Genomic DNA, 27,148 nt, shown 5'->3' with positions numbered 1-27,148 from the left:
GGAACATGTTTAGGTCCAAGAGGAAGTTTGGTTGCTTAAAACCAAAATAATAGCTTAAAGGGTTTATAACTTTTAATCCAACCGTTGATCATACTTGAATTCTTACAAGAGTTTTCAGATGTTATTTTTTCTATATAAGAACTTACTACACTACTCAAATCTTTAGATTTTGAGATATTGAAAATATCAACCTAGAGCCTGGTTTAGGTAATTTTGTTATTTTCTTTATTTTCCCTAGATTTCATGTTTTGTTTCGGATTTTATGGTTATTATCTTTATATTTTTGTATTTTTATTTAAGGTAGGGTTTGTGACCTATTTAAGGTTTTGTAAACCCCCTAAAGAGGAAAATTTGATCAATATTTTTTAAAATATAATAAATCTATGAATTTAAGGTTCACATCGGCAGTCCCTTTCACTCATCAAGTTTCTGTGTTATGTGTTTATTTGTTGTCTTTTTACTTCCATCTGCATCAATTGGTATCAGAACCCAATTATTCTTGGTGGTTATTTTACTTTGTTGTGTGTTACAGAACAATTATAGCTAGAAGATGTTGTAGAATAGAAGTGCTTGTATAGGAGGGAATGAGAAGGTTTCCTCTCAAGAAAACAAAATCCAGGAACTAGTGTATTGTTTCATTCTATCGGTTTTTTTCATTGGAAATCCTAGTGGTAGGATCAATGATGGGACAAATTATACAAAGATGTTATGTTAGGGATCCACAATGGAGTTGCTTGCAAAAAGATATTATGTCAGGAATCCAAGATAAGGTGTTCAACATAAAGGTGTTAGAAACTCATGATAGGGTGACCCAAACATAAAATAATATTCTTGATGGAGGATAATTTCTAACTGAATATTGAACTCGAGGAAGAGTTTCTTCCAACCTAAAAAAACTGATATAAGAATTTTTTTTTCTTTTTTTTTAAGAAAATAGATTTTTTTTAGTTACTTTTTTCAAATAAATAAAATTTTATTTTATTTTCCCAATCTAAACATTAACCAATGCCCTAAACTTTTTTACAGCACTGCAAGAACCCAAAATCAATCCAAGCGAACACAGATCATCAAGTGCAATCCCACATCAACAATACAGGAAAGGATCAATTTTTATATAAAAAAAAAATTAAGTGATAAAACAAAGGTTGAGAAAGTTGCTTTAGCCCTAAAACTTTAATTGTTTTAAATAAATAAAATAAAATTCTATTTTTTTTTTAATTTGAGCACTAACCAAGCTCTAGAGTGTTTTTTTCTTGACATCACCATAACTTATCCCCAAGCCAGCCAAAATAAACTATTCAGTTTAATTTCACATCAATTTAATATAAAAAAATCATATTAAAAAAATTAAGTGATAAAAAAAATACTATTACAATTCATAATATTTTATGTCTCCCATCCATTCAAGAAACATTAATTTTTAAAACTATTATTACAGTTATTTTCCTAGATTATTTTTGAAAACTATATTAAAAATTACAATATAGAAGCAATAACTTTACTAGATTATGCTACAATAAAATCACGAGATCTTTTTAGTATCTTTGAAGAGGTTGCGGTGGAGGGGAATGGACGGATACCTAAATGTTTCAGTTTGCTTGTGATGTATCTAACTGGGCTGGACTCTGCCCCATTTACTAACCATTAAAACGACGTCTGTTTCGGCAGCTCCCAATAACAGGACATCTTTGCAGTTGCCACCTCATAAGTACTCGAGATAAAATCCACTGTTTTTAAGTTAGGGAAGGCTCCACATTCGTCACCTAGTCTGCAATGCAGGCAGAAAAATAACCAACCCTAATGAATTTCTTTAATGTCTTGACTTTTATTTTTATTTTTCGCATAAATTGTGGAAGACTTTCTTCCATTTCTACATAAACTATTATAGTAATTATCCTCTACAATTTTCCTAACTAATGGCAGGGTGAGACTGTATAGATAGATGCATGTTATTCTTATTTTATTCGTCGGAAAAGTAAGCAGAAGAGAAAGCAAAGGCTAGTTTAATAATTAGAAGCAGAAAAGGATGATGTGGTGTGGAGGTCCCGAAGAGATGGCCTGAAAACTGACCGGTAGAGCTCGACTCCAGCCTAACAGTCAGACCACCACCACCTCTATTTCTCCTTTCCTTTCTCTCAAAGCAAACCCACTCTCTCTTTTGTCCTGTGTTCTCAACATTATTTGACACTGACCAACCCAGACCCAGGCCAAATGCATCCCCCCACCACCAACGAACCACCGCAAACACTCGTTGACCTAATAACAGACGTCCTCTCCCTCCTCCTCCTCTCCACCATCACCGTCCAATCCTTCATCGGACGGTGGCAAGTACTTCGAACAAAACTCACCTCTCTCCAGTCCTCTCTTTCTTCTCTCTCCGAATCCCCTCTTTGGTCCCAAAACCCGCTTCTTCACACTCTCCTCCCTTCTCTCCTCTCCACTCTCCAACGCCTCCTCTCCCTCTCCCGCCAATGCTCGTCTACCAGCCCCTTCCCTGGCGGCAAGCTCCTCTTCCAAAGCGACCTTGACATCGCCTCCTCTTGCCTCTCCAATCACCTCCACGACCTTGATTTACTTCTCAGATCCGGAGTGCTTCACCACTCTAATGCTATTATTCTGTCTCACCCAGGTCCCGGTTCCGACAAAGAGGACTTAGTTTTTTTCATCCACGATCTTTTCACAAGATTACAAGTCGGTGGTGTGGAGTTTAAAAGGAAAGCGTTAGAGTCACTTCTTCAGATTCTAAACACCGACAAAAAATCAGCCAGTTTAGTTGTCAAGGAAGGAAATGTTGGGTATTTGACCGGTTTGCTCGATTTTAACGATCAGCCGTTGATTCGAGAACAAGCTGTTTCGGCTGTGGCAATACTGGCTGCGTCCAACGATGAATCAAGAAAGATTATATTCGAAGAGGGTGGATTGGGACATTTGTTGAGGATTCTTGAAACAGGGTCAATGCCTTTAAAAGAAAAGGCTGCCATTGCGATTGAAGCAATCACCGGCGATCCTGACAATGGGTGGGCTATTTCAGCATATGGTGGTGTTTCAGTGCTGATTGAAGCTTGCCGTTGTGGATCACAAGTGACACAAACACACGCAGTGGGTGCCATTCGAAATGTTGCAGGAGTAGAGGACATCAAGATGGCTTTAGCAGAGGAAGGTGTTGTTCCGGTTATTATTCATTTGATTGTTTCAGGTTCAAGTGCTGCACAAGAAAAGGCAGCTAATACTATAGCAATACTAGCCTCTTCCGGGGGTTATTTTCGCGATTTGATAATACAAGAGAAGGGGCTGCAGAGATTAATGCATTTGATTCAAGATTTGTCAAGTTCAGATACAATAGAACATGTTCTGCGTGCAATTAGCTCTCTCTCGGTCTCAGATTCCACAGCTCAGGTTCTGTCATCATCAACTGTTCTAATCATCCATCTCGGCGAGTTTATAAAACATGGAAACATGACTTTACAGCAAATTTCAGCATCTTTACTTGCTAATTTGTCCATTAGTGATCGCAACAAGCGAGCTATAGCTAGCTGCATGGGTTCATTGGTAAAGCTGATGGAGTCGCCGAAGCCAGTGGGTCTACAAGAGGCAGGAGCGCTTGCGTTGGTGTCATTGTTGACAGCCCGATCGAACAAGAAAGAATTGGTGAGGGATGAAAAGAGTCTGATGAAGCTGGTGCAGATGTTGGATCCAAAGTATGAGCTCATTGACAAGAAGTTCCCGGTGATGCTCGTGAATGCATTATTGAGTGGACGGAGCGGTGGGTGTAGGAGGAGGCTGCTGGACGCCGGAGCTTGCCAGCATCTACAGAAACTGGCGGAGATGGAGGTTTCCGGTGCTAAGAAAGCGATGCAGAGACTTTCTGGGATTAGTCTCAAGAGCATGTTCTCTAGGACTTGGAGGGAATAAACACAAAAGTAACTAACCTTCCCCGCCAAACAAAAGGTACGATTTTTATTTTAAGCATTAAGATGGAAATTTGAGTTTTAATGACCATTTATGTCTTGCCAAGTGGCTTCCCTTTAGATAAATGGGTATCCTGTGAGGGCTGTTTTATTTTATTGCTATCTTAGTTTAGGTTATTTTTATTTTTTTAATCAAATCAGTGGGACCACTGAGTGTTGCGTCTATAACTTATGATGCCGTCGAGGTAGTTTCCTCGACGTGTCACAGTCTCACGAAAACGGAGACCAGGACTAGTCCACGCTATTCCATTATTGACGGCATTGATATCGATTGATTTTTCCACTTACGGTTATAATATTTTTGAACCAGAATTGCGATTTTAGCATTATTTTTTATTTAAAAATATATTAAAATAATATTTCTTTATTTTTAAAATTTTTTTTAAGAAAATATAAAAAAATTAATTCAAAATTTGCAGAAATTCGGTGTAAAAAGCTGTATTAAGGGTATGTTTTGAACTGTGAATACATATTTGCGATTGTTTTTTAAAATTTTTATAATACTAAAATGTATTAAAATAATATTTTTTTTATTTTTAAAAATTTATTTCTGAAATTAACACATCAAAATAATTTATAACATATAAAAAAATTATTTATCTTTAAAAAAAATTAAATTTATTAAAAACATGTGCTGCTCGTGACATACAATTATATTTTCATAGTAAAAGTGTTGCTATTGTAACTGCAGGAGTCTTTGTAACTGTTCAAGGAGAAAATCCCTTCGGTGGACGGACAAGCACTAGACCACCACGCACATGGTAAACCCCAGCCTTTATTTATTTATTTATTTTCACTTTATACACAATTCTTATGACCATCTATCCATAAAATATTTATAAGCGTTATTTACAGAAATATACAGTGGTATTGTTTGACAAAAAGCATAGGTGGATGCGGTTTTTACGGAGCATCCTCCACTAGGGTGTGTTTGTTTACCAGGAAAAAAACATGAATTACATGTTTTAAGGGAGCAAACACTGTCCTAATCTTATTAATTGATCTACTCGTGTAATATTTTTTATAATGCTTGTGTGTTTTTATCTCCGTTGCCTGGATTTTGCACAGAAAGTGTACAATGGGTTGTTTGTTGTGCTATTTACCAAAATATATAGAAATCTCTTTGATTTTCCCTTTGTTTGTTTGGCTTGTGCTCTGAGCTGTGGAGCATACGAATCCTTCCATGCATAATGACGATGGTAAATGTTAGTTCTACCATGAACTATATAACAGAGAGAGTATTCTTTAATTACATTTTAATCAAATAAATTAAAATTGTTGGTACTCATATCTATTTAACCAAAAACAAAAACCTAAAGGATATACAATAATCTATATATGCTTGTGAAGAGGTGGGTTGAAAATGTTTTTTTTAAAAAAAAAATATATATATTAATTTTTTATTTTTTAAAGTTTATATTTTTATAATGATTTAAATACATAAAAAATAAAAATGAAAATAAACTCATAACATCCACTGCTCTGGTCCCACAAGCTCCAAGGAGCTACAGGTCAATTATTTCACCTTTTTTTATAAAAAAAAAAATTCATTTTATTCCCTCTTGAAAAAGTAGCCAGGTGATGGAAATGAATGGTAATGATGAAATGTTCCCGATGGAGTACGTACTATGTAGTCTGAGTTGGCTCTTTCATCAGATTTGGTGGAGGGTGTGGGTCCGTTCGCTTCATAACTGCTTGATGACATTTTGAATACTTTGGAAATCATCAAGTAAACCTCAACCTTTAAACAGTTCAAGTCAGTTTGATGTGTTTGACTTGCATTATGCCAGGTGATTTTCACACTCAGCATGTCTTTGCGTGTTTGCTAATATTCAGTATTTTTTCTAAAGATTTTTTCAATTAAAATTATATATATATATATATATATATATATTAATTTTTAACATTACTGTATTAAAAAACATTTATAAAAGCTTTAATTTGAGGTTGGATTACAATATCAAATAAACAAGTGTTAGATGTTGTGATTGTGAGATTTTATAAAAATAGTTCTTAAACAATATATTTTTAATTAAGATTAATTTAAATAAGACTGATATAAGATATATTTTTACATGCATAATAAATGAAAAATTATTTCCATGAATGAATAACATGTTATTTTCTTTTATAATACCAAGGTTTCAAATGTAATTATGTGGAGTTTCATAACAAAAAATAAAAGCTATTTGACCATCTAAATAATTATTTTCTAGTAAAAGACTAAGACCTATCACAATACCAAATAAAATCTGAATTTGGGTTGTGAATATATACACTAATTATTGTCATTCATATGGCCTTTTCATTGCCAGCATTTGATAATATTTGTGCTGTTAAAATATTCTCATCAAAACAAATTCTAAAAAAAAGATGAAAATCCTTTTGTAGTTTATTTTATTTTTCTAAAACAAATTCTGGAATGTTATCAAACAATTTTATTTTAAAAAAGTTCCGAGAGCTTCAAAAAAGGAACCAACAAACGGGCTCATACTAACCGATTGATCAAATAAATGGTCTTGAATCTTGGTGTTCTTTAGGCAAGCATACAATTTTGAGCACTGGGAATCTGGAAATTACGAGTAAAGAAGACTTGGGAGGAGCAACCCATTCCAAGTTAAAAGGGAGAAGAAGAAGGTTCAGCCAAAATGCCGGGAAGCAAGGGGGGTGGGAAAAACAGGGGAGAGGCTACCGGAAAAGCAAAAACTGCAGGTCCCTCCGACCAAGAGCGACCCCGCACAAAAAAGATGGGCAGAGTTAAAGATAAAATACGATGCCACAGTTTAACTTTAACACGTTTTTGCTTTCCAATCTTGCTCGGCGCCCTACCATACGACTCTTCTCTTTAAAGCTACTATCCTATTGCCCTAAAGCCTAAACCATCCTGTAAAGTTCCACGCTTCTTCCACCGCCGGAGCTTTCCGCCTTTCTCGTTATTTCATGCCCTAATATTTGACAGCTAAGATATCATTTATATAATTTTTTAATAATTTATGTTATCTCACATCTGAATTGTGAAGAGCAATTTTTTTTTTTGTTCAATGCACTACTATATATCAAAATCCAAATGAAAAGAAATATAGTTCAAATACAAATTTGAATCATGAATCTCATGAAAGAAAAAAACTATCCCTTGGATTTTAACTATAGACTATCAATCAATCTATATAAATTGAAAGTAATTAAAATTACGTTAAAAGTGACTGGTGAACAAAGTTTGGTATTTGTGAAGCCATTTTATCACTATCTTCAATTTATTGAATTAAGGGTTAAATATGAGGTTGTCTTCCCCTTCCTGCCTTAGGTTTGCCTTCAATCAAACCCTTTTATAGTCTAATTAGAAAAAATTAGACTTAAAAATATGATAAAATACAAAATTAAAAGATAGGGAACTAAAATATCAATAACCAAGAAAATATTTGGCTAACCCCACATTAAAGACAATTTTCATTTTGGTTTAAATGTTTTTTTTTTTCAGTTCTTGAATTAAAGAGAATAATAACTCACTTTAAAATGATGATAAGAGAGAAAATATTTGGTTTGACAACTTTTGATTACTAAACTCATTGTTTTTAATGTCAAAAGATTTCCCTTGACGAGAAGAGTTTTATAATTATAGGTTTCTTCTATAAACATACCTAAAAAAGAGTGATTGGTTCCATTTTGAATATTTTGATTTAATTGATTTTGTTTTTTTTTAATGATATGAGGATGTTTTAGGATTGTTAGATGAATTAGGGTTGTTTATATAATTTTTATTAAGTGTTTTTAAATAAAATTAGGTTGAACAATTTTAACCCAGAAAACTCATCCCTAAATTTCCAACTACCACAATGATTGCCAAAAAACACAAGGCTCAAGTGCACTAAGCCTGCCCTAGGCCCTTGCGCTTAGGTTTATTTTTTAGGTCTTTTGATCTTTTGATATTTTTTTAATTTTATCCTTTAATATATAATTGATTTGGAATGTGTTTTCATAGTTCATTTATCACATAATAAAATAAAGAAATTTAATTGAACCTAGAGGAGTTTATAACACCGATCATAGATTTGAAAAGTTAACCCAGACTATTTCTTTTTTTTTTTCCCTCGATTCTAGTTTTCTTTAAAACTATCAAGTCAATAAGATTACATTAGGACAACTCTCATACAATTTCATTTAAGACTTGAGCAATGCAAAGAGTCAGATTAGGAGTATTCAAGTTTGACATGCTTTATCGAGTTTAATGACAATACTAGAAAGTTTTTTATAACTTAGATTTTATTTTTCTTACATTCAAAGATTTTTTGGTCAAACTTGCAAAGTAGTGCGAGAAGTAGCCTAGTATAACTTTAGGAATTAGGTCAACATATCCATATATTTTTAGGTATAGTCTTCAATCTATCATTATAAGTCTAATTATTTTTAATTTGCCCTTACATTTTATATTATTTCTCAATTTATCCTTCTAATGTATTTTTTTTATTATAATAACAAAAATATTCTCACATAAGAAACTTAAACCTTACAACATTGTCATATGATGTTAAAATTCTTTTTTCATGTTTAATTTTTTAAAAGTAAATCAAATTGGATTAAGTTTCTCATTTGAGGGTATTTATGTTAGTTTTGATGAAATTTTCTAACTAAATAATAGATAAAAAAAAAAAGACCATGTATATAGAAATAAATTGAAAGCAATTAGACCTATAAAACCATATTACAAATTGAGTTTTAAATATAAGAATAAATTTATCTTACTTGACATCATGACGATCTATTCTAATAGTTTTTTTTTTTTTTATGTTGTGAGGGGAGAAAGAAGGTTTGAAACTTATGAAAAGTGTAAAGAAATCACCATCTAATATTATGGTCATTAAAAAACCCTAACTAGTTTGTAAAGTTCTAAGATAAGTGACTGATTATACTAAAAAAAAATATTATCACCCTAAAACATTCTACCTAGGATAAACTACATTACTTCTTTTCTTTTATTACAAATGTTCTATTGCGTCTAATTTACTAGTGGTCTATTTACATGGATGAAAATAAGTCTACCGTAATGAGTTAAATCCTGGGTGGTTGGTTTAAACCTAACCATTTTAAGGTCTTGTTTATTTTTTGTCACTCCTAGTTATTATATTTTGATAATACTTAGTGAATTTACATGTTTACACATGGTATAGCTAGCTGTGACTAATACCTATTAAGTCATGCCAATGAATAAACAATGATAATATTGAGTTCACTAACTCATCTCAAATCCGATAAAGGATTCATAAATAATATCTTATTAAGATTTATGTATTTTATAATATCCCAAGTTCACTCACAATATTTGTTGAATGGAGATTGTGTGCTCCACTTCTATCCAAGCAATGACCTCCATGGGTTTATATACATGAAAATGAGATATAAATGAGATATAGTGACATAAAAGTCATTTTTTAACTTAATATTTACAATTACTTTTTTATTTTTTAACTTGTGTTATCTTGTTTCTTTTCATTAGCGTTGATATATCAATGCTATGAGTTATGAGTCATATATATAATATATGAATAACTCATCAAATTTTATTATTTTTATTATTAACAATTATTAACATGCATATGTAAGAACCTATTAAAATGGTCAATACTCCTGATTATTTAGTGAATATTGGAATTGCACATTTCTAAGACTTTTTTTTTATTATTGTTTGAAATCAAAAGGATAAGTAACTAATATTTTTTTATCAAAGGTAATAATTCTTATTGAGTCCATTTACTCTAAATACCAAGAATAAATAGCAAAACATTTTTTTTTTTACATGGGTTTTAAGAAAAAAAAAAGATATGAGTTTTAAAAAGCTTGAAATGTAAACCCAATTGGTCTTTTGATGAAGGTTGAGATCCTCAATAAATTTTATAACCAAAGACAAGATCCATTGGATATGAATATGCATGCATGAATGAGGAAATATTTTCATATATTATTTGAACTGAATGACAATGCAAATATACTTGTCATAAATAAAACAAAATGATATTATATAATTTTCGTTGTTAATTTTTATTTCTATTTTAATTTTAATTTTTTTCATTTTTTTAATTTTGGTTATTTTAAATAACACCAACATCAACTTGATAAGAAAAAAATAATCAAGAAATACAAAATAGACATGAATACATCAAAAACATATTACTTTGAATTTGATTTTTAAAAAAAAATCAATAAAAGAAAAATAGTTGAAAAATATAAAACGGGCTTGTGAATGGTCGAATGCATCGAAAACATGAAGTTTTTATTTATTTTTTTTGGGATTTTAGAAAATATTTTAAAAACTAAAAAGGTTAAAAATTAGATTACACCAACGTGATTGACTATTTCTTCTCCTTCTTTGTCATTAACTAGAATAACATTTACTTTCTCCTTCTTTGTCATTATTCCCTAGCATAACATGGTCTAATGCAAATAAAACATCTTATGTTGTTCAAATTCCTTCCCCTACACTTCTGGTTGTTTGTCTTTCCCTTTGTTAATAATTAACAGGTTTGAATCTTTCCTTATTGAACTTCCTTTTCTTTTCCTCCCGCTTATCCTTTATCTTGGATTTTGAGAGGGCTATAACATAATCTTTTTTTTGGATTCGAGGAAACCCACTTCCCGGAAAGTGTATTTTGTGGACTCAGGTGAGCGAATAAAATCCTGGCTGTTCCAGGCTCTTACAAGAGGTGCACGCCCTGACTCGAACTCGAAACCTACTATACATATCTCAAACCCTTTGCTATCACGCTACGCCCCATTGGAAACGCTGTAACATAATCCGTTACAGTGATTGTCTTAAAATCCACCAACTCGTCGACATCAACAGTGGCAGAAGACAAATCTTTCACCTTTTATTGCCTCAACTCCACTTATGCCTCAAATCCACCAACTCGTTGACGTCAACAGTGGAAATTGATGATATAGTTTTTTAAATAATATAAATATAGGTTTTTTACGTGCACTCCAATAAAAATAATTATATTTGTACTGTTCAAAAAATCATATCTACAATTTAAAACTTATATTTGTACTTCCTAAATTTTATGATTAAAAAAAAAAAAAACTTGCCAAATTTGTATTTATGAATATATACAAAAGTCCCCAACCTTACAGTCATACACTACACCTGATTGTAGTATATGCTAAAATAATTTAAATTAACATAAAACAAATACAAACATAAGAAAGAAAAAGGTTAGAGTTTTTATTAATCACCATATTATGAAATACATCTTTAATCTATATATAAATAAATATAGGCTAAATTAAAAATACTATTTTATTTTTAATAAATAAAATAAGATAAATATATATATATATATATATATATATATATATATATATATATATTCTTAACAATATAAATACAGAAGAAAAGGCATAGAAAAAGGAATTGGAGAAGGCAAGGAAAAGAGGAACATGCTAATCTGGTCATGTCAACGCAGGAATTTTAGGAAAATATCAAAATGGAGAGCTAGCGCATGTCAAGAATTGTAACATCACGACTGATTGAAAAGGAAAAGGAAAAGGAAAAGGAAAAAAAGGGTTATATAGAATTAACATCGGGCTAAAGGTACATTGTTTTGGTATTTCCTATTTATACTGAACTCAAACGCGAAAGCTAAAGAAGGTAAGAAACAAAGGATGAATATGATATTTTCCAGTTTTTAAATTATTTATATGATCATGCTATAAATTCTCTTAATTATTTTGCATTTGCGCTTGGTTTTAGCCATAAAAAACTCTTGTTAACTTCACGTACTCACATAGTCGAAGTTTACGGCAATTAATATTCCATGCTTTCGTATCAAATATATGACATATTCTTCGCTATAATCCTGTCCTGCTGCTGCAGCCACAATTGCTGTTGTTGCAGCATAATTTGTTGATCCATGGAACCATTGGGTTTATGTCCAGCAGCCATTTTAGCAAGGCATGATGCGAACGGATCGTCTTCGTTTTGCAACCCTGCTGCTGTATCAGATTTCTGCACGCTGAAGGTTGGGGTAGCCTGAAATGTAGGGCCCATTGAGAGCGTATCATTCACAGGACATGCTGCTTGGCTGTCTATGGGAGCAACAATTGCAGGTATTTCAGCTGTATCTTGAAGAAATGGATTGTATCGGTGATCTGGCGGTGAAGCTTGATCGAAGATATTGTTGGCAATCGGAGGCTCTAACTCACTAGCGACATGACCTGAATCTTGATCAAAGAAATTGCTCGCGGTGTTAGGCACAAATCCAATGGTCAAATCCGGAGATGCTTGCACTGACTGGCTTGCTGCCTCTGCTAGGACAGCCTCCCAACCATCACTTTGATCGGTGCTCGGGTCCAATGCAGTGGCCGAGGTTCGCTGTCCTTGTTCTTGCTCTTGCTGTTGGTCTTCCGGTGGCCAGCCATCCAAAGATACAAGATCTAAAATACTATTTACCCCACTTAACGTTCCTTGATCAATGGTGAACGAATGAATCGAGTTAGAATCAGCAGTACAAAGGATGTCTTCAAGAGATCGTTTCTCAAACAGCTCCAAGTAATGATCCATTGACGTCATAGGTGGGCTTGATCCCATGTCCGTTACGCTCATGAGATCCTCCAGTGAGGTACATTGCGAGCCAAATTCAGATCCTCTCTCTGAAAATCTCTCATTTTGTTCTGAAGATTCGTCACACCTGCCATAACTATCAATGCTTGGAGAAGCATCGTCATTTGATGGTGCTGGAAGGAGCAAATGCACAGGTGACCTACCATTTGTAGGGATAGAAGATTGATCTCTTAAGAATTCTTGTAATGTTTCTATAAGATCTTCTGATATCTTCTGCACGCATGGGTACTCAGAAGTTCGTCCGACCCCGAGGCTCTTACACAAATCATAAAAGGAGCGTAGCTCTTCAAATTGTTTTGAGGCCTTGACACAAGTTTGGAAGGCAGTAACAAAATAATGAGGTCGTAACTGAAAGAAACTATCTAGAAGAAGCGCGAGTCCATCAGAAACATCACGATAGAGATCAAAACTCTCTTGTACAATGGCATACAAAGAAACTTGCACCAATCTGTTTGTCTTGGCTGCACCCGCTGGTCTTGTTGCGACTGTTCTATCAAGCAATTTTTGCCAGTAAGAGAGTTTATCCAGCAACATTGCCGGTTTCATTTCAGAAACTGATTCGTTGGCACGTCTGCTTCTCGGATGGCTATTTTCCCGTTCCCGGTTAGTAAATCTTCTTTGAAGTTTTCCGGTGAGAAAGCAACCCAGCCGCTCGTCAAGATATAGAGCAAATGTCCTCACGAAGGCAGTGCAATCCCATGGTTTTGATTTGGAGTCATCTCGAAAGTTGGAAATGTTGAGAACTTTTGCCCCACGCTTCATTGCAATAAGAACCTCTTTAGGGAAGTAAGGATCACCGTCTTGGAAAATCCGGAGAACAAGCATCAGAGACTTAAGAGCAACGATCCAATTTCGTGTCTTTCCGATTCTTTTGGCAATAGCTTGAGCAGAGGAGGCCGCGTAAATTTTGTCGGAGGAGATCAGGCTGAGCACTTCGTTAACATAGCGTTCATCAACTGGGACGTCATCATGTCTAGTGGCCTTGAGAATTACAACTTCAAGGTTTGATGCAGTGGCGTTAGAAACCTTGGCAAGGCTGATGCTGGTTTTGTCTTTCACAGCACCGATAGCCTTCCTTAATTTGCTAGGCATGATGTTCAACCACAAATCTTTTTCCAGTACAAACCTTGATCTGTTTCACTTTTCACCTTCTTTTTTCTTCGAGAAATTAAAATTCTCTCTTCTTTATGACTTTCTTGAAAGGGGTTGTTCTTCAACATGGAAGGAGATCTTGATTTCAAGTATACTGGGCGTAAAACACGGAGGCAAGAGTCAAATGTGAATGCCTCTCGTTGCCGAGTTGTGGCCTTCGCTAATCTCGTAATTATTGGTGGCCGAGCGCTAAACCTGTTTGCTATTCTAGACATTGCTGACCTTAATCTTGCATTCCATGCATTGTACTATAACAGATTACGGTATATTTTTTGTGACAACATGTCTTGGATATTCTACATTGCAGGTCTTGTTAGCTCATAGGACTATCCTTCTTTCTTCTTCTTCTTTTTCCCCTATTTTACATTATGTCAGTATTATAAATAAAATAATAATAATAATAACCTCTCAGGTCTGTACGTCTTGGATATGGTTTCTAGTGAAAATAGCAAAACACCAACAGAATAATATGTTTCCATCAAAAGTATAATTATCGATAGAATAATAATTAAAAAAAAATATATCATTAGTGGTTTTTATGTCATCAATTATTATACGGTGATATAATTATTGATAAATTTACTAATATAATTATCACACCAAACCAAAAAAATTAAAAGCAACGGTTCTATCAGTAAATTCATCGGTAATTATGGTATATTACTGACAAATTTAACCCATCAGATTATTATATTTTTATGTATTTTACCAAAGGAATAAACCAATGGTAAATCCATCTATGATTATATACATATTACTGAAAAAATTAATCTATAGGAGAATTACATTTATATGTATGTTACAGGTAGAATAAATCGATGATAATTTTGTTAATATTATATGTTATTATTTTTTAAAAAAAAAAACAAACAACAAAATTAAAAAATAAGACAAAATTATATTAAAATAAAAAAATCAAATTTGTATTATTAATTTTAAAAAATATTATTAAATACAATTTATCTATTTAGGTAACAAAAGTTGGAGAAGAAGATGGAAATGGATCTTCATCAGAACAAGGACCACAAGTACCAGTGAAAGTTATTTATGCAACTCGCGACTCGCATGCCATATTTGTAACTCCAAACAAATTAAAACCTCAGCCTCCTTTCCCTTCCTTTTATTTTCTTATTTCTCTTCTCCTCCTTCACTATGCCCTTCTCCCTTGCTATATATAGGTATTATGAGCATCACGTCTCATATTATAAAGCATGAGTAGCTAAGCAGAAAATACTGGAGTGGTTGTTTGGTATGCATAAGAAGTCTTTTCAAACATTGCCTAGAATGTTATTAGATCTCGAAGAATCAAATTCGAGTATAGTTATTGATTAGGATTATAAAATAGTTTATAGCAATAAATCAATCTTCAAAAGAGTATTTTATCATTTATTGCCTCAAATGATGGGTTTCTTTACTATCATCCTTTAATTGGTATTGACAACATTTGCTTGTATGGTAAGTACAAGGTTAAGTTGTTAATTTTAATTGCTTAAGATATGAATAATAGGGTTTATTTGTTGTGTGTTTGTTATTGTTAAAGAATTTATGAATGATAATTAGAGATGATTTTTAAATTTGCTTCATCAATATGTAACTAAAATGCATTGGGTTGTGTATTATATCATAGACATGTGGTGATTAATAATTCCATGGCACGAATATTTTTTGAGCTAGTTAGGTATCCTCATTATTATTTGTGATACTTTGTTAGTAATTTTAACACTAGGTAAAAAATGTTGCCTTGAAAATTATATTGTATAGGATAAGTCTAGAGCATTCAAAATAAGAGTTTGATAATTTATTTGATTATTTGATTGAGATGGATGATACAATCAGATACTAGCTAAAAATTGAATCTAAATTAAAATGGACATTCTTATATGATTTTGATGGTTGTAATTATAACAATATGACCACCAACTTGTTAGAGATTTTCAATAATGTATTGAAAAAGTGTTCATGGCTTACTGTTAACGACTATAGTGTAGTTGACTTTTTTAGGTGTAATAAATATTTTATTAAATGAAGAGGCAAAGTGGAAGAATTTTTAAGGTATGAAGTATTGTGGCATGTTCTTATTGAATTGCTTATTAATGCAACAATATCTAGAACACATGTTATAAGTGTAGTTGATCTTGTAAAAGTCTTATTTCAAGTTGAGACACCTTCAATAACTGATGTTTAAGGAGAAGTATAGGAAACAATTGACATTGATTATCGAAGTTGTGGTTATGATAAATAGCAATATTATCATTGACCATACTCACATCATATTGTATATTGTGCTTTGTAAAATATTGACCATGTATAATTTGTTGATCATTTTTTCTCTAACAAGTAGTATAAAAATGCATATACTTTTTTATTTTTGACCCTTACCTAGCACACCAATGTGATCTAACTGCACTGGACCAATGATATATGGATGTCAAACTAAATATAGAATGGAAAAGGGTTGGAGAAGATCTACTCGTCTGCATAATAAAATGGATGATAAAGAGGGGCAAACATAAAATAAATATGGTATATGTAGTCAAAGGGATCATAATAGAAAAACATGTCAAATTGAACAATGTATGTGAATTTCTATATTTATTTCAAATTATGAACATAAATTTATTATTTTACATTCACATAAATTAATGTTTAACTTTATTACAATATTAACAATTTGTTTTGATAGGAGCTTGAGGCAAACATAGTTTTAAGTAGAGGAGATTCCTCAACTTCTAATAGTGTCAACTGAAAAGACAACTTGTCAGTACAATCAAGTCTTAATGACATGTTAGTTTTGTAGTTGTAGAATCAACATCGCTCAAAAGATATTTGAAATAGGTAGGTTAGTTGATTTGTATAACAAAAACTCAAATTTAAACTTATTATCGTTTTAATAATCGTGTATAAATTGCTTGATTTTCAAGGCAGTGATCATATGACACCTCATCAACATGCCATTATGGATATGCACGAGAGTGTCAGCTCGTATGCGGTTAACAATGGTTCTTATAAGATCAACTAACTCTATGGCATCTATCTTAATTATAGATCGATTATAGCATTAGTTGAGCGATAGAGGCATGAAACCCATTCGCACCTATAATACAAAATATCTCCATATTAACTAGCCTCTCGAAAGATGGAGCCCAAATGATGGAAAGTAGGGGATAGTCAAGTGTCTATTACTTTTATAGGTATAATTATTTTAAATATTTTTCATTAAATAATTTACTTTGTTTGTTAGTATTAATTCATTTTTAAATACTAACTTGGAACTATAAATGCAAATACATCTAGCTTTGATCGTGAAAGCATCTTTATATTGGTCATCTAGAGAATTAGAGGAGCAATATGTTTGACATTGACAAGTGGAGACAACTCTCTATAGAAGCTCGATAATAATAAAATTTAATAAATTCTGAATAACATGTTACATATATAAAATATATTAATCTTGTGGCTTGTCATATAGTAATTTCACTTTAAATCCTACTCATATCCACAAGTTTTACAGGTACAAGGTGAGCGCAAAGTAGCCTCACCAGGAATGAGTTACAAATTTAATTATTTTTTGTTATTTAAGAGTCCATTTTTTTAGTTTCATATTGTTTTCTAATATCTTTACTTCATGTATTGATAGCTTATATGGATGTCATACTCCAAGGGTTTGAAATTTACAACTTCATTGATATGTCAGTAGGGAGAAGATTTATGGTTAGCACAAGTCTCATTGCATCGCTTTGATATCATTAAGATGTATTGCCTTGATCAGATAGTGTGGATTGTCTTAGCACATCCTGGATTATGTTGATACTGGTGACGAGTTGCATGATATCAGTCATTAGGGTAAGCAAAAAAAAATTGATTGATGATTCATGCAGCTTACTGGGATTTTTAACATGCCATAAGAGATTGGATATTTGTGAAGCAATATCCGATAATTGATCTAGACAACTACAAGAGATGGTATTTGCCTATAATGCGTCAGTTTACTACACCTACATAGTTGTGCTTTTCCAAGACATACATGTAATATGATGTATTACAAGCATTGTCATTCGAGACAAAATCTATTGGTATGCAATATATTTTTTTTACATAACATTTATTAAAATCTTGTTTCATGTTATTTGATGTAAATGAATGCTATTTTTTTTTTATATTTTATTAGATGCATTATTTAATATAGGATGCTAGGAGAGCAACAATCGCACTTCATGAAAGAGTTCTTGAGATGGGATGTATCATGACTAACATTACACTCAATTTACATCATGGTGAATTTAAGGAGGTTGAGCATTTCAAAGTGGCCTTAGCAAGTGTTAAGGTTGCTTTCCATGAACGAGAACATGTATATAAGGAGGCAAGTTCATCCATGAACGACCCAGACTCATAAGTTGTGGTGATTTTGATGCCGACCTCTTCACGAGTGTTATAGGCATGTTCTTGATTTGGATGGGTTGGGGTGGTGCAGGCTTGTCAACGAGCATTACAAGCCCTCCCGTGAGCTGGGGAATTTTTTTAATATAGTTATGTTATATGCTTTAATGTTATAAGAATTATAAATTTAGTTTAAATTTAATAAATTTTATGTAAATCTTTATTAATTTAATTATGAATTATTAGTTGTTAATTTTAATTCATCGTAAATTGAGAAAATGTGTTGATTTTTTATTTGTGTTGAGTGTTGAATTGCAAATTTTGTTTTGTACTTAAAATTGTGAGTTTTATTTTTATTTATTTTTTATTTTATTTTTTTTTGTAAGAGAAAGTTGAGAGGCCGGAAAAACTCAAGGGGAAATATTTTTTTTGGTTGAGTTGCACGTGATGCATACAACTCGAAAGCATATTATTTTCCTGAATATTTTTTTGTAATTTTCTTTAACTGTGCTAAATAAAAGAGAGAGAGAAAGGCACTCCTGTAAACAAGCCTGCAAGTAGTACAAGATAGGACCAGAAGCTAGGCTAGATAGCTACGTGGCACTCCAATGGCAGATGATAATAAACATATCGTTTGTCCGATTGATGTCGGCATTTGACTGAATCCACGAAGAAATCCTGATCTGAGCAGAGAGCCTACCACACCTGCCAAATTGCAAAATAATCACTGTAAGACATGTCTTTATACAAACAGGTCACTGCATGCATTACCAAATATATATATATATATATATATATATTATATATATAGAAAGTCAGTTTTTACAGGAGTTCGAGCAATTTTAAAAGGACTTATTTTTTTAAGTAAGTTCGTCTATTATATTTAATATAAGAGAATAAATTTATATAAATGTTGATCTTAGATTTTAAATTTAGAAAAACTAATAAAAATCAAACTTACTAATTTAACATAGAAAGCGGTATAGATACTTTTAAAAAAATATATATGTTTTAAAATGTTTTTTTAATATTAATAAAAAATCATATAAAATTTTTAAAAAAATTAAATTAATATTTTTATACTCTTAATGTATTTTAGAAAAATACTTTTGAATACGACAAAGAACTATAATATCAAATAGTGACTAAATGGAGCACTTTACTAGCTCTATATTCTTGTTTGGAAATCTTCGTTTGTAGTTTTTTTTATATTTTTAAATTATTTTAATATGTTAAGATTTTAAAATAAATTTTAAAAATATAAAAAATTTATATATTTATAAAAACAAAAATTATTTTAAAAAACTTCATATAATACAATCCCAATCACTCCGATAATGCCTCGGCATTTCATCTACACAAATGACAATACTCAGAAATAATTTATCCATTGGGTAGTGGAAAGCCATAATACAGCATGTGACCGAGCAGTAAGAGGGGCGAGGCAAGTAGAATCTCTGCTACTAGCTGTATCATACTTGCTGACGTGGGAAACAAAGCCCGACATATCAGGTGGTCCACCACATGCTGACACGGTTACACTTATTTTGTTGGCCTCCACTTTTTCGATCATAAAAACTTTTTACTTCTTTCAATATTCCAAAATCGTTTTAAACATTTTGCTATCATTGTTTTCTACTCCCTTCCAAAATGTTTTAAACAATTTAGATTTAAATTTACTGTTGCTAGCAACAGTTTTAAAACTCTGTTTGAACTGGCAATAATAATTTAAAAAATATAGAGGACATGGCTATGTGAACTTTATAATTTTAAAAAGTAGAGGACATGGAAATGTGAATTTAATGTAAAACTACACTCACTCGACTTGGCTTGAATTTGAGTTAAGTATAAAATTAATTTTTTGTATAAAAAAAAATTTTATTTGATCGGTATATAATTATTGACCCGTCTAGATTTATTAAATATTTTGTTGATACTATAAACATATTTATTTAGAATTTGATATTATTATATGATAAAATATAATTTATTGTTATCGTTATTAAATTAATTATATGCTTTGGACCAGACTTTTAAGGGTTATACATTAATTTATGAATATTTTTATTTAAAATTTAATGTCTAGTCATAAGAAGAAATATGAATTATTATTATTGTGGTTAGAGTAATCGTAATATCCTTTCACTTTAAATATGAGTGTGCAATACATATTTTGTGTTAAAAATGTTTTTGGAATTTTAAATCTTTGAAGTATTAATAATTTGGTATAATAAATAAATTTATTATAAAATTTATGTATTAGTAAGTTTTGACATACTTAATCCAGTTAAGAAAATAGATTGTTATTTATCAAATGAGTGACACTCACCCCCAATTTATTTATTTATTTATTTTTTAGATGGTTTGAAAAAATATTTTAGAATATAAAATGATTTCTTTGAAAAGCTTTATAGTTTATTCACAGATTTTAATATTTCAATAATATATTAATTTTATGATATTAGACTTGTAATATATTTTATTTTATTTCACATTCAACTTAAGTTATTTGATATGAGATGATTTATATAAAAATTTATAAAAGCTAAAAATACTTCATAAAAATGAGACTCCAAGGTTTTTCAGCAAGATGGATAGGACTGCGTGCTGCTGAACCAGCCTTCCGTGTACCTTGTGTTTTCTATTTTGATAACGATTATTTAGAATAAAATAATATTTTATTTATTTTTTTAAAATTATTATTTATATTAAATACATCAAATTATTTAAAAATACTTGTAAAAATTAATTTAAAATAAAATACTTTTAAAATACAAATACAAACATAATTAAAGCAAAATAGTAGTCCAATGACGAACATCTCCCATTCCCATTGCTGGATGAACTATCAAGAATTGGTATAATTCACTGAACAAACGAAAAGCGAGGGTGTGTTTATACTGAGAATCAAGGATCCAATGCAAACCACTATGTTTTTAATCTTATCCAATTATCCAAACAGGGCCGTACCACTTACTTTTCACTGTTTATCCATTTATGGAATAGGAATTGGAAAATTTAGTGTGTTTGGCAGTGTGGTAGTAGTGGTTGTTTTTCAAATAATTTTTTCTAAAAATATATGTTAATGATATTTTTTTTATTTTTTAAAAATTTATTTTTGATATCAAACACATCAAAACGATCCAAAAAGTAAAAATCACACTTAATTTTAGCAAAAAAAACATTTAAAATCAAAATTTACCAAAAACAAAATTTAAAACACAGCCCCAAGACGTCCGCGTCAGAAGTTGTGCCTGGAAAGTTAATTTTGAGCTATTGACGATAACTCGTGCAGGTCAAATTTTAAGTAGAGGTATTTCAGTTTTTTTATCTCTTTAAATTAAAATTAATATTCAGGAAAATTTATGAGTGTTTTTAAATATATAAAATCAATGTGAAGAATGTGACTATATAATTGTTTTTAAGATATGGTTCAAAGATATCTTTATATTTAACAAGAATAAAAGGCTTTTATGTGCAAGTTACCTGGCTAATGATTATAAATGATTTCTTTGTAAATGTGATTATAGTTGTTTTTTAAAATATTTTTTTATTTATTTTTTATATTAACATATCAAAATTATTTAAACAAAAAAATTTTAATTTAAAACAAAAATAATAAAATTTAAAACATAAAAACAAAGATCACATAACTCCATATGTTTTGCTGTTTGTGCCCCCAAACAAAACTGAAACTAACCCACATGCTAACATCGATTTTACTGCGTCTTTTTATTAGACTAATCAAGAACGTCTTCAGACTGTTAGCCCAAATAATTAGATTTCAATTGAAAACTTCTTAATTGCGTAAAAAAAAGATGTTTGTGATGAAAAATAATGGTTATTTTTTAAAATTTTATTTTTAAATAATTCAAAAACAACAAAATAAATAAAAAATAATTTTTTTTCCACTCACGTCTTACAAAGCAATGATTCTCATAATGATGGGAGACGCAGGACTCAAAAGACAGCAACGTCCTCAACATGCAAGGTGGAGTGATATTTTATTTAGAGACATCTTTTGTTTCTCTTCCAGAACAAGGGATTTCCACGCTCGGTTATTTTCAATTATTCAGTTCACTCGTGAATTATCAATGATCAAGGCTCGGCCTCATCGAAAACCACACATTGTGACAAATGCAAGAGGCCCATATGCATGTCTTCTTGCATCATCACCGACATCTGTTTTTTTTTATATTCTTGATTTTATTTTTTATAATTTTAAATCTTTAATGCATTTACTTAATTGAAAATATTGAAAACAAATATTTTTCATTGCCGTGCTGGTGGTGGGGTTCAACTTGGCCCGTTGGTTGAGGAGTGGGGAAGAAGAGAGTTAAAAAGCAAACCATGGATGAGAGTCGTCAAATGAACAGTGAGCATATGATGAAAAAGTGAGTAGGAACATGATGGACCATAATTACAGACAACCCACCTTGTCAAAATAATTGTCTAACAACTCCCACCTACTCCAAAATTACAATAAACAGCTACAAGTTACTATATAATAAAAAAAAAAAAATGTTCTCTCTGAGTCCCCTTCATTTCACCTAGTCTTTTGAGTGGGCCAACCCCCCTTCCTTGTGGGCGTTTTTATATTCAATATCCCGTGGGAAACTCGCACTCCCCAAACTCTGCAAAGACAAAATACATTCTACATATTAGTATACAGTATAAATAGTGTATGAAACTATAAGCAAAAGAGCATAGGTCACTTTTCCTCTAGACAGATTCTACCGTCAATAGCCTCTTCAATTACCCTGGTTGATGTCAAAAAAGACCACTTAATGCCGCCTCGGTAACAAACACCGACCCTCCACGGTTAAAAAACAAAGCTTCAATAATTGAGTAAAGATTTACTGAGGTCAGAAATGGGGTCCATGGTCTATCTCAGTCACGTGGTTTCTTTTTTTTTTATCCTTTCTCTGACCTGGCTGGCACCAATAGTCCATCCTTTGGGGACCAGCACTAACTTACACACGTTGGTCGCAACCCCAGGCACACGCTATCAAGTTTGGGCACTCGTTTTCTAAATTAAGCCTATCATGCGCAGGTTAGCAAGCAATAAAGAAAATAAGCAAAAATCCAGAAGAGATGAGGCTAAAAATACGCACTGGGTTCTTGGGTGACAACAAAAGCTGCGCCTCCGAAATAACAGTCCCCCATCCCACGTCCTTTCTTCTGATAATAACTGTTGAAAGCAAACGAAGAGTGGGCCACCAGAGTGTTAGGATTATAGCACGTTGCTTCAGGCTGGATCGGACGGCAATCAGCACCTCCCTCGCCACAAGCAAAGTCCAGAGCCGCCTGTAGCTTTTCTTTTCCCGCATCAGGATTCGCGACGCACCACGTGTTCCCTGTAGTGCTCTTGGAAACACCTCCACGAACAGGAGCAGAAACCTGTTGACCGCCGGAGACCGGAGAACGGCTAGGAGCCTTGTAATTCTTGAGCCCCTCCACAGTAAATGGGATATCATACACCTTCTGCTGGCTGGGGTAAAAAAGCCCATAATTTCTCTCCGATGTAGGCCCATCCTTCTCGTTTTCGTTGAAGAGAGCGAAGAGATATACGGTTAGATCTGCCTGTGGTTTTAAAGGTGTCCCCCCACCAGTGAGAATCCTGCGGACGAGGTTGCCGTTGTAAGCAGCTGCATTTTCCACGCTAGCACCAACCTCATTCTCGTCGCCTTTGGAGGGCCACCCTGTCTCGGTGACAACCATTTTGACGTCGTCATACTTCAAAGCAGACAAGGCTGCAAAAACGGCGTCGATTTGGGCATCAAAGAGATTAAAGTATTTTAACCCGTTACCCGAATCCACAACACCCGGGTTTTCTCTAAACAAAGCGTAATCTAATGAAATGACATCAGAGTTGGACTCGTAGGCAAAAAACGGGTAGGCATTGACCATGAGGTAGGACCCGGTTTGACGGAGGAAATCCAACATGGGCCTGAAAACTGGTTCGATCAATTCGGGTCGGAATGATCCGGCAGAAGATGGGTAAGAGTTTTGAAGAGCGCTTAAAGCTATAGGAGAAGAGACTTTAATGGAAGAGTGCAGGTTAAACTTGACCAAAGCTTGATGAATATTTTTCATGGCTGAAATGAGGAACTTGGTGGTGTTATGTGGGTCAACGAAAACTTCATTACCAACGGCAATAGCTTCGATTTGAGTTGAAGGGTGGTAAGCAACGATGTTTTTCTGTACCCAAGAGCGGGCAAAGTTAGGGTACTTAGCAGCAGAGTAGAGAAGTTGATTTGGTAAATCGACGGTAACTTTTATACCGGAACCAGACAAGGCTTTGAGCACAGCAGGGTCAGTGTCGTAAACCTTGACACGCTCTAAACCTTGAGATTTAACGAGGTTCACCACTTTCACAGCTGATGGCAAGTTGTTTGCTATTCTTCCATAGTTCACCCCGACTGATCCCGCATCTGCAAAACGAACAGCACATTGTCAAAAAAATAGTACCAAACCAACAAAATAGTCACAGCATTAGTTACTCGTACCTGCAAAAGCGACAATGCAAAGAAGTAAGAGAAAGCAGGGGAGGAAGTTAGGATCCATGCTCTTGTTCTTAGGGAAGCCGAGCAAGCCAGGGAGAGAGAGAGAGAGAGGGAGGGAGAGAGAGAGAGAGAGAGAGAGAGAGTGTGTTATAGTAGAAATGGTACGTTGAAGAACTTGAGGTCTTGAAGGTAGTGTATAAAAAGAGAAGGAGAAGAGGAAGGGTGCGTTGAGGAGACCTAGATGGTGGGGTGGGTCCCAATTTCCTGCAAATTGACAAGAAGAAGAGGCAGAGAATCTAGAGAGAGGAGGGAGAGAGATGCAGCCGCTGCACGCACCACGATCCAGGCTACACTACTGACTTCACTACCCACGTGGCCCCACAACTCACATGGGCCCCACACAAAAACTCGACCGTTCTATTATCACCAGAAAAGCTAAAGAAAATAAAAAGATCGTGTCCGTTTAAGACGGCTAAGGTTCATCATTCACGATGTGGTCTTGACCTGTGTTTTCTTCACGTGTCGTTCAGAGAGCTGGATGTTGAAATTGAGAAGACAAGTGGGTGAGGCTCATTGATGATGGTGCTGGTGTGCTGCACTGGATGAGGGAACTCAAAAGATACTGCTATGGTTTTTTTTTTTAATAAAAAGATACTGCTATGTTTCTTTGCTTTTATGAACGTTGGGTTTGGGGAAAAACAAAGTTGTGATTAACGGGAAAATCAAAAGAAATTTAGTCAATAATAATGATGTAAACAGGAAATCGAGTAGGTCCGTTAATCAAACATTAAGTCAAATCCCAACAACGTTCAGTTTCTTCCCGCGGCCAGGTTAATTTTTTTTTGTATAGTGTAATACAACGATATTAAAACGCTGTTATTATATTTTAAAGAATAAAAAATTAATGACAAAAAGAGAGCTTAAAAAAATTATAATAGTAAAACTTCAAGAATCAAAATTTAAAAAATTAAAAACAGAGCATTAGTAAAATTAGGGGAGGATGTCAAAAACAACTACTAATATTATTCGAAATTTGATAATTCAATAAATATATATATATATATATATATATATAAAGTTTAATTTTAAAAAGAAGCGAAAAGACAAAATACAAAAGGCGATTTCTAAAAAAACTCGAGCTACTAAAATAAAACCGATTAAAATTTTAAAAAAATCGACTGGTTTGGAAACCGAGAAAAAAACCGAGCCAAGTCGAAAAAACCGAGTCAAACCGTAAACAATTGAGCCAAAACAGAGCCGAACCCAAAAAAACCCAAGTCAAATCGGTTTGAATAGGTTTTTTTCCTAAAACACTGAACCAAAACTGATCGGTTTGCATTAGTTTCAGTTCGGTTTTGGATTTTTTTAAAAAAAAATCAGTTTGGTTATTTTTTTTTATAAAAACTGAATTAAACCGAAAATGATCACCCATAATGACAAATCACCATATCCATATATGATTAGGCTTAACACTTGGATGTGCCTTTGTGAACTAGGTGTGACAGATCATCAGACTTATTCATGCATGGGTTCAACAAGAGCATATGTCTTTCTCTAGCTTGATTAAAGGGAGAATATCCTTATATACTTGGGCTCAGCGTTTGGTTGAGCCTTAGAGAGATAGGTATCACAGATCACCAGATTCATATATGATTGGGCTCAGCACTTAGTTGTGCCCATGTGAGCTAGGTATAGCAAATCATCAAACCCATTCATGCCTAGGTTTAGTGAGAACATATGTCTTTTCTTTTACTTTTTGTAATTTTTAAAAAACCATTATGTTGAAGATCCTGAACTATTTTATTTCTAATACAAGCAGACAAACTTATTAATAAAGTATTCTTCATTGTCAACTTCTTTTCTTCCCCGCTTTATACCAAAATACAGAAGAAAAAGAAGTCAAAATTGTTTATAAAAAAATGTGTTATTGCCCTTGAAAAGGATTTTAGGTTTTAACCTGAGGCTAAAAGAAGTGACAGGGGGAAAGGGTCCATCAAACTAGGCCACATAACTAGAAGAAATGACACCTCGGTATCCATATCTAACTAAGGGAAAATAGCTCTCCTCGCTAAAGTTCTTTTCTTGTTAGTGTCTTTAAAATTTGTTATCATTTGGTTGTTGGCACCAATTGTAGCAATGATATGTGTTGGTTTTTTTTTTACCTTTGCCAACATGCCCACATGAGCCATTAAGGGGACTCTATGTGGGAAGCTTACATATGTCAAAAAACAGAGGTGAAGATGGCTAATAGTGAGGTGCAGTAGGTCAATTAACCCTATAAGTGGAATGCAAATTTGAAGTTATTCTTGTTATTGAAAAGTTCCCCCTAATGTATAAGCCTTATCTGAGATTGGACGAGAAGAAAACATATGATTTGTTAGCCTCGACTTTGACATAGTATGTAATCAATATGATGGCTAAAAGATATTATTTAATTGTTTTGCAAAGTATACCGCTCACTTATTATTTTTCCACTTTGTTGCCAAGTTGATTAATGACTTCTTTTTCTTATTTGTAGGGTTAATGACAAAAAG

At 32.8% G+C, this 27,148-nt stretch overlaps 3 protein-coding genes across 6 annotated transcripts; 1 reads left to right on the top strand and 2 right to left on the bottom strand.

Moving 5' to 3' along the window:
- Nucleotides 1-1,772: 1,772 nt before the first annotated feature.
- Nucleotides 1,773-5,100, top strand: LOC118036817 (uncharacterized). Of its 2 annotated transcripts, XR_012167927.1 has the most exons (3): nt 1,773-3,948; nt 4,660-4,729; nt 4,824-5,100. XR_012167927.1 is itself a non-coding variant. In XM_035042682.2 (2 exons), the coding sequence occupies exon 1, from the start codon at nt 2,212-2,214 to the stop codon at nt 3,910-3,912; it is 1,701 nt and encodes a 566-aa protein (XP_034898573.1). In that variant the 5' UTR covers nt 1,774-2,211; the 3' UTR covers nt 3,913-3,948; nt 4,660-5,100. The 2 variants fall into 2 exon arrangements, 1 of the variants encoding a protein (XP_034898573.1); XM_035042682.2 differs by having other exon boundaries at nt 1,774-3,948; nt 4,660-5,100.
- Nucleotides 5,101-11,784: 6,684 nt separating this feature from the next.
- LOC118036903 (clathrin coat assembly protein AP180) lies at nt 11,785-13,671 on the bottom strand. The gene is made up of 2 exons (XM_035042793.1): nt 12,285-13,671; nt 11,785-12,107 (listed from the first exon to the last, which is right to left on the bottom strand). The coding sequence occupies exons 1-2, from the start codon at nt 13,669-13,671 to the stop codon at nt 11,785-11,787; spliced, it is 1,710 nt and encodes a 569-aa protein (XP_034898684.1).
- An 8,792-nt stretch (nt 13,672-22,463) lies between these two features.
- Nucleotides 22,464-24,867, bottom strand: LOC118036989 (glucan endo-1,3-beta-glucosidase 12). 3 transcript variants are annotated; one of them, XM_073404658.1, is made up of 4 exons: nt 24,742-24,808; nt 24,618-24,707; nt 23,223-24,542; nt 22,464-22,742 (listed from the first exon to the last, which is right to left on the bottom strand). In XM_073404658.1, the coding sequence occupies exons 2-4, from the start codon at nt 24,673-24,675 to the stop codon at nt 22,708-22,710; spliced, it is 1,413 nt and encodes a 470-aa protein (XP_073260759.1). In that variant the 5' UTR covers nt 24,676-24,707; nt 24,742-24,808; the 3' UTR covers nt 22,464-22,707. The 3 variants fall into 3 exon arrangements, with proteins under 3 accessions (XP_073260759.1, XP_073260758.1, XP_034898784.1); XM_073404657.1 differs by having other exon boundaries at nt 24,618-24,725; nt 24,756-24,774; XM_035042893.2 differs by having other exon boundaries at nt 24,618-24,867.
- Between the last annotated feature and the right edge of the window lie 2,281 nt (nt 24,868-27,148).

The sequence above is a fragment of the Populus alba genome, chromosome 14, assembly GCF_005239225.2.
Source record: "Populus alba chromosome 14, ASM523922v2, whole genome shotgun sequence".
NCBI lineage: Eukaryota > Viridiplantae > Streptophyta > Magnoliopsida > Malpighiales > Salicaceae > Populus > Populus alba.
The sequence above is the reverse complement of the archived record's forward strand: the minus strand, read 5'-3'. Positions and strand labels throughout refer to the sequence as shown.

Coding starts and splice junctions, on each gene's coding strand:
- LOC118036903 (XM_035042793.1), bottom strand. CDS start 13,671: ATGCCTAGCAAATTAAGGAAGGCTATCGGTGCTGTGAAAGACAAAACC. Junction 12,108..12,284: donor GAGCACCGATCAAAGTGATG/GTTGGGAGGCTG, acceptor CTTCACCGCCAG/ATCACCGATACAATCCATTT.
- LOC118036817 (XM_035042682.2), top strand. CDS start 2,212: ATGCATCCCCCCACCACCAACGAACCACCGCAAACACTCGTTGACCTA.
- LOC118036989 (XM_035042893.2), bottom strand. CDS start 24,675: ATGGATCCTAACTTCCTCCCCTGCTTTCTCTTACTTCTTTGCATTGTC. Junction 24,543..24,617: donor TTGCATTGTCGCTTTTGCAG/GTACGAGTAACT, acceptor TTCGTTTTGCAG/ATGCGGGATCAGTCGGGGTG. Junction 22,743..23,222: donor TGTTGTCACCCAAGAACCCA/GTGCGTATTTTT, acceptor TTGTCTTTGCAG/AGTTTGGGGAGTGCGAGTTT.